The sequence below is a fragment of the Cornus florida genome, unplaced genomic scaffold (genome assembly GCF_030987335.1).
Source record: "Cornus florida cultivar Cherokee Brave unplaced genomic scaffold, ASM3098733v1 CherokeeBrave_3.0.0_Hap2_Chr02, whole genome shotgun sequence".
NCBI lineage: Eukaryota > Viridiplantae > Streptophyta > Magnoliopsida > Cornales > Cornaceae > Cornus > Cornus florida.
Genome location: NW_026775572.1, coordinates 20371068 through 20377991, shown reverse-complemented (window position 1 = coordinate 20377991; position 6924 = coordinate 20371068). Strand labels below are relative to the sequence as shown.

At 32.3% G+C, this 6924-nt stretch overlaps 1 protein-coding gene across 1 annotated transcript; it reads right to left on the bottom strand.

The window, feature by feature from the left end:
• Nucleotides 1–2620: 2620 nt before the first annotated feature.
• Nucleotides 2621–3046, bottom strand: LOC132295789 (self-incompatibility protein S1-like). Its single transcript, XM_059794070.1, has one exon. The coding sequence runs from the start codon at nucleotides 3044–3046 to the stop codon at nucleotides 2621–2623; it is 426 nt and encodes a 141-aa protein (XP_059650053.1).
• Nucleotides 3047–6924: the final 3878 nt, after the last annotated feature.

Sequence of the window (6924 nt, the reverse complement as noted above, 5' to 3'; positions counted from 1 at the left end):
ACCTTAGTCACTCACTTCGAGTCCGAATCCGAGTCTGAGAGTACTTCACCGAGCCGGTTCGCCTATTCCATTGGTTTGAAGTGTTACTACCAAAGGAAGGAAAGTCGTTGTATCCTGGGAGATAGACGCCGAAGAGTCCGTTAGCACCGTAGCGGGGCGTATCTGTCTTAAGGCTATAGAATTAAATTCTAGCCTCGACTTTATCAGGTTCTTTTATAGTTTTATTTTCTTGATATTAAACTATATAAATATATATAGATTATTATAATAAATATTATATTTACAAATAATATTTAAATAAATTATACTATAGTATATGATACATTTTTTCTCAACAGTTTGTAGACTGAAGATTTAATGGAAATAATCTATTTGTTTGTGGTAAAGTCAAAAGTATGATAGAATAACTTGATGAATTTTTTTTTTTTTGGAAAGTGGAAAAGAATATAATATTTTGGAAAAGTGGAAAAAATATCATATTTTCTAGAAAAGTATAAATTGATAGATAATCGTGAATGAGCATTTGGTTATATATATATATATATATATATATATATATATATACACACACACACACACACACACACGTGCACTGTCAAATTTTAGAGCCTTTTGGTTATATATATATATATATATATATATATATATATATATATATATATACGTGCATTGTCAAATTTTAGAGGGGACAATTATACAAATATAAAAATCTTTCCATATAAAATTTTAAAAAATTAAAAGTTCAGTGGAGGCAACTGCCCCCACTTGTCCCTCTGTGGCTACACCACTGACCGTCGGTGATAAGCAGAAGGAGGTGAGGATGACATCAAGTCTGTTTGGAAACGTGCAAGTTTTAAAAACTTTTCGAGGAATTTTGATTCATAGATCTTGATTCATCACATAGAGACAAGTTTTATGCAAAAATAAAATATGATGTATCATTCAATTAAACAGATTGAACACTTACATCAAAGGTCTGAGTAAACCTTTAAATCTTTCCTCTAAAGCGAATGTTCTCACTTATTATAGATCCCTTAGCAAGATGTCTTCTCCTTGGATCTCTATCTTCTTGGTACTTGTTTTTCCTTTAGGAATCACTCATAAGCCTCCATGAATGACCTAGGAAAACTAGGCTTGTGGGAGCCTCCATTAGAAGAGAACACTAACCCTAATTTTCTAGAGAGAAAATATATCCCTTTTTTCCTTCTACTAAAAATCACCCCTAAAATATACATAGACCATGTATATTTATAGGTAACATAAAGATAAAGAAAAAGAAACAATAAATCCTTCTTAATCTCTAATTCTCATGTCTCAAATCTAATAGAATTCTAATATCAAGTTGGGTTATGAGTGAGAATCCTTTGGGCTTATTATATTATTGGCTATAATGAATTAATAATTGGCCCGGTCCATGGACCCAATTCAATTAATTCATAAATTAATTTCTACTCCACTAAAAGAAATTAATTGAACTCCAATTAAATAATAAATAACCTCTAAGTCAATATTGCACTTTGACCTCTCTATGCATAATTAGTTATCGGATAAATAAAACCATCAATCCGACTACTTAATTAATATATTTATTTTGGTACCATTGATTATTTCTGGCTCGATCACAATAAAACATTTGTTTGACAAAAATAATAATTTAAATAAATATATATACAATAAATTATTTTGTCTAAAAACACACGAAGGCCTTCGAATTTACTTTGTGATCAACCATAATCAATACAAAATAAATACAAGAAGCAATGATGCAAATATTGAAAATATAACCCTCTAACTATTAATTACAGAACTACCCAAAGTGTTGGTCTAAGGATCCCGAAGAATCCGCCGAACAAATCAAAGTAATTATTAATTAATAAAATAGTTCAAGTCTTAATTAATTATGAGTCCATCCATAATTACCGACTATGAACCATTTATGATTACTATTTATATATCATGCATTGATTACTATTACATACATATATAAATATCTCTTGTAATCAAATGGACACTATCAATTCTATAATGAATCGAAATATAATACATTAAATTCACCAATTGTATAAAGCATAAATATTTTAGAAAAGTCAGGAACATATGTCACTTTAATCTAGATAGGAATTTGCTATACTAGGGTATATAAATCCCAACAAAGTCATCATGCCCCCGAACGGTGATAAGCCGGAGGAGGTGAGAATGACGTCAAGTCATCATGTCCTTTATGCCCTGAGCGACATACGTGCTACAATGGTCGGGACAAAGGGTCGCGATCCTGCGAGGCTGAGCTAACTCCATAGAGTAGTTGAACTTATGTTTATTCATGTGGATTTCATTCCTTTATACCTACTAGTATTAATAAAATCATAGCATTCAATTCAAACAATTCATAAGCACGACACTTGCATGTACCATAATGTTTTATTCATAGATTTTGATCAAACATAGCATTCAATTCAAACAATTCATAAGCACAACACTTGCATGTACCATAATGTTTTATTCATAGATTTTGATCAAACATAGCATTGAATACAAACAATTCATAAGCACGACATTAGCATATACCACAAACATTCTTGTTTTGTTCATAGATTGTGTGATCTCATTCAAAATGTAAGAGTCAAGGCCAGTTAACCTCTTTCAAATAGTTATGATTATCATTGCTGAAATAAACGCCCCCTTCTGACATCGACCAGTAGCAAGTTGAAGTAACAGCACATCTTTCGCTGATGTGATCAACGTCGAAAGTATTGAAGCTCAGGTCCTTTTGTTCCCATTTCAGGTAGCAAAAGAAGAAAGTATTCCTCAGAAAATTGATCCTGAAATGCCAATGGAAATTATCGCCATGAGAAACGGTTTGCTCACCTAGATCATTGTCCCCGGATTGGCAATGAACGAACAAGGGAGCAGCATTGCCACCAAAGTTGTCGATGATGTAAACGTCGTATGGTTCAAAAATCCCAATATCTTCTGCTGATCCAGTGATCGCACAAAAGGCTAGAACAAGAATAGCAAATGAGCAGAATGAAGTGAAATTCATCTTCATCTTGTGTAAAAAAAAAAAAATGTTGCTTAAGATACTAATGTTTCTTCTTCACTCCTATTTATAGCTTGAAAACCTTCATAGCGGTCATTTAAGAGTGAAAGATTTTCCAACTCTGGATGGTGCTTGTATGGTACAATCTTCAGTAATGGGATGAACTATTCTTCCTTTTTTAACAAATCATTATCTAATATACATGCATGCAATAATATTGCATTTTTTCCTTTCCTTATTACTTTTACTTTTGAAGAATTGTGATTTTCTTTCTTTGCTATCATGTTAAGATCAATACTTGGTCGCCTCAACACTTAAGTAGCATATTGATAAAATGACACGTTTTGATTTTCATTTTAAAAAACATATTAAAAAAAAAAGTCTTAATTTTTTTCATTCTTATACTTTAAATTCAAAATGAACATATTTTATATATTCTGATATTTTAAATTCAAAATGAACGCTTGTTATTATGTCGTTATATTACATCGGTGGCAAGGAGGCAAGCATTGTTCTTATGTTAATGCAATTGTGATATTTTCTTTTAAGCATAAAATTAAGTGATAGGCTCTTTCCATTTCAACGGGTAAACTAAATCAAATCGGTTTTTTGGACTAATTTTTAAAAGTTTGATCCGATCTTAGTTTTAAAAATATAAAACCGTTTATAAACAGTGGTATTCTAGTTTGAACTTTGAAGTCCTACGTGAACAAATCGAGCAAACTAAACCGTTATAATTGAACACGCCCTAAGGCTACGTTTGGTGTGCAGGAATGGAATGGAATGCAACTTGGAATGGAATAAGAATGAGAATGGAATGGAATGAATATTACCATTCTAATGTTTGGTGTGACACGGTGAATTATTATGGAATGGAATGATTATTACCAATTTATTGTTTGGTTGACTATCATTAAATATGGAATGGAATGATTTTTCTCAAAAATACCCTTTTCATTATTTTTTAATGAAATCATTCTAATTAATATTTTGTCAGTACAATTTTATCCAAAAACGGGTTGACTACTTAACCTAAGAAGCTGATGTAAAGGCTAATATATATATATATATATATATATATATATATGGTTCAAGGTCCTATAACTTTTTGTCAATGACAGTTCTGGGTATATTCAGAAGAGAGGTCGGGAAGGTGAAAAACCTTTACCACGTCTAATAAAGAAGCTCAAGAAACGCGAAAAATGGAATGTGAAAGAGTTTTAGTCTATGCAAAATATTTTTGCCTTATTGGAATGTGATGAAGGGCTTATTGGGAATATTACAAAAATATTTAATCTTACTATGGAATGGAATGGCCATTCCATTGGTTTAGTAATAGAATGGATTTTTATTCCCTGGAATGGATTTTTATTTCATTGGATGGTCATTCCATTCCATTCCTGCACACCAAACAAATGAATGATTGGAATGGGCATTCCATTCCATTCCATTCCTACACACCAAACGTGGCATTGGCTTAATGGACTCACTGAGCTGAATTATGGGGTTGAACTAGTTGTTGGGCTGAACAACGGTTTTTGCTTCCTCCTCCAAAACCAAGGCAATACAATTTTAATCATAAAACTCATAGACCACAAAAGGGAATGAAATAGGGACACGGATGTACTGAGGATTTAAAATTTATGGTACAAATCTAATCCACAATTAATATTATGATTTAAAATATTTATTGGGTAATATACATAGACCTCCCCTATGGTTTGCCATAATTACAGGCAGCACTCTTCCTTGTTTCAGAAATTATGCGGACCTCCCCTACTTTTGAAAATATCCTACACGGACCTCCCTTCTGTCAGAGTCAACGACGGAAAAGGATGACATCAAGTACTATTTTTTATGAAATGCTGAAAATACCCTTGCCTATATTATTTAATATTATATATATATATATAAGACCCATATATAACCGTTGTGCAACAGAACGGTTCTTTAGGGCTGAAGAGAAGAAGAAGAAAACGAAGCTGCTGCCGTTGTGAGAAGCTGTTCCATATTGGTTGTGTTGTGCAAATCAAGTATTGGGAGCTTTGGAGAGGAAGAAAAAGAAGAAGATTGTTTTGTAATTTGAAAAAAAAACGATAAAAAAAAAAAAGATTGTTCTTCTGTCTGCAACTTAGGGCTCCATTTGGGAAAGTTTTGTTCATCTACAAATTAAAGGCTGAATTCTGAGTTACGATTTGTTATCTTCAAAACAAATATCTAGATTTTCAATTTGTTCTTCAAAAATCTGAAATTTTGATTTTTGTGGGTTACGATTTGTTCTTCAAATATTTGGAGAATAGCGAAGGTCTTGTGGGTTACAATTTGTTCTTCAAATATCTAGATTTTCGTTTTTGAAAACATGTCTACAAGTTCAAAGGGAAAAGTTTCAAGCTTGGGTGATTTAAGGTATAGGGATCTGTATTGCAAATGTAAATCAAAAACAAAATGTGTAATTAAGGTCACAGGTTCTAATGATTATAACAATAAGGGGAAGTTATATTATGTTTGTCTAACTAGAAGTTATGGTGTTTTGGAATGGCCCAATCCAATAAGTTGCATTACAGACGATGTGGACTCTACTACAACATGTAACCAAGAAGATGTATTTGTTGAGATTATGACACATGTTGCTGAGATAAGTTCTGAGATTGGTAAAATAAAGTCTGAAATTATGAGATAAGGTTGGAAATTGGTGTACTGAGGTCTGAGATTGGTGAGATAATTTGTGATATTGGTAAGATAAGGTCTCAATTTGCGATGTTTGAAAAACCCCTTGGATTCATGAAGCTGCTTCTCAATGCAAGTTTATTTCTTGCATTTTTCTCAGTTGTATATTGAAGGTGGTATGCCTTAAGTAATTATCTTTTGTAATGAATGATCTTCAGTTCTTAATGGAGTTCTTAATGAATGATGGTAATAGCATGGCCTTCACTACTATATGACTTGTATTGGCAAACTGCATTGACAAACTCTGCATTGACAAACTGCATTGACAAATAATTTAGACCTATATAACAAACAAACCATAAATATGAATAACTTATACAAACAATCAATTGTCCACAAAACATACCATACAAACAAAGTTAGCCAAAAAACATACCATATCATTTAGCAATAAAATTCAGAGTATTACATTGAGTTGTCCAAAAGCTATACCAAAAGTCAATTGTCCAAAAGCTATACCAAGAGCTATACCAAAAGTTATACCAAAAGTTAATCCCAACTCCATAAAGTCTACCATATACCTGTCTATTCTTGTTGGACAATTGAGTTACCCACAAAGTACTTAAACAACAAAAGTTTCATAAATTGTCCACAAAAATATATATTTATATAGTTATAATTGGTTGCATCATTAATTGCCTTCTTCTACATCTTCAAGTGTCCCTTCCAGATTAGCTGCTTCTTCCAGTTCCTCTTCGAACTTGAAATTTGACTGCATTGGGTCTTCTTGGTTGATTTGATGTTGCAGAGCCTTGTCCAGGTTGGTTGGTGCTTGCAATGCCTTTTCCTACTTGATTTGAGCTTGAGCTTGCATACCATTGTGATACCCCCAGATCTCCGGATGCGGGTTGGCCAAGTCCACGCCCAAATACCCAAGGATATCAAAACAATTAGGCAATAATCAAACACATAACACAATTAAGATAAACAGAAATAAATAAAATTGCTGAAAAGAAACTAAAATGATAATCCAGAAACTGAAACCTCAGAATAATTTTTTATAAATAAGAAACTATTCCGATACATTCAACTTCTCCATTTCTAATATAACTTGGGAATTCATCTAGTGGACCCCTAATAAAAATCCAACACTGAAACAACAACTGAAGAAAATCCATTGCTAAACTATGAAGAAAACTCCTACGTCGTCGGAAGAATGA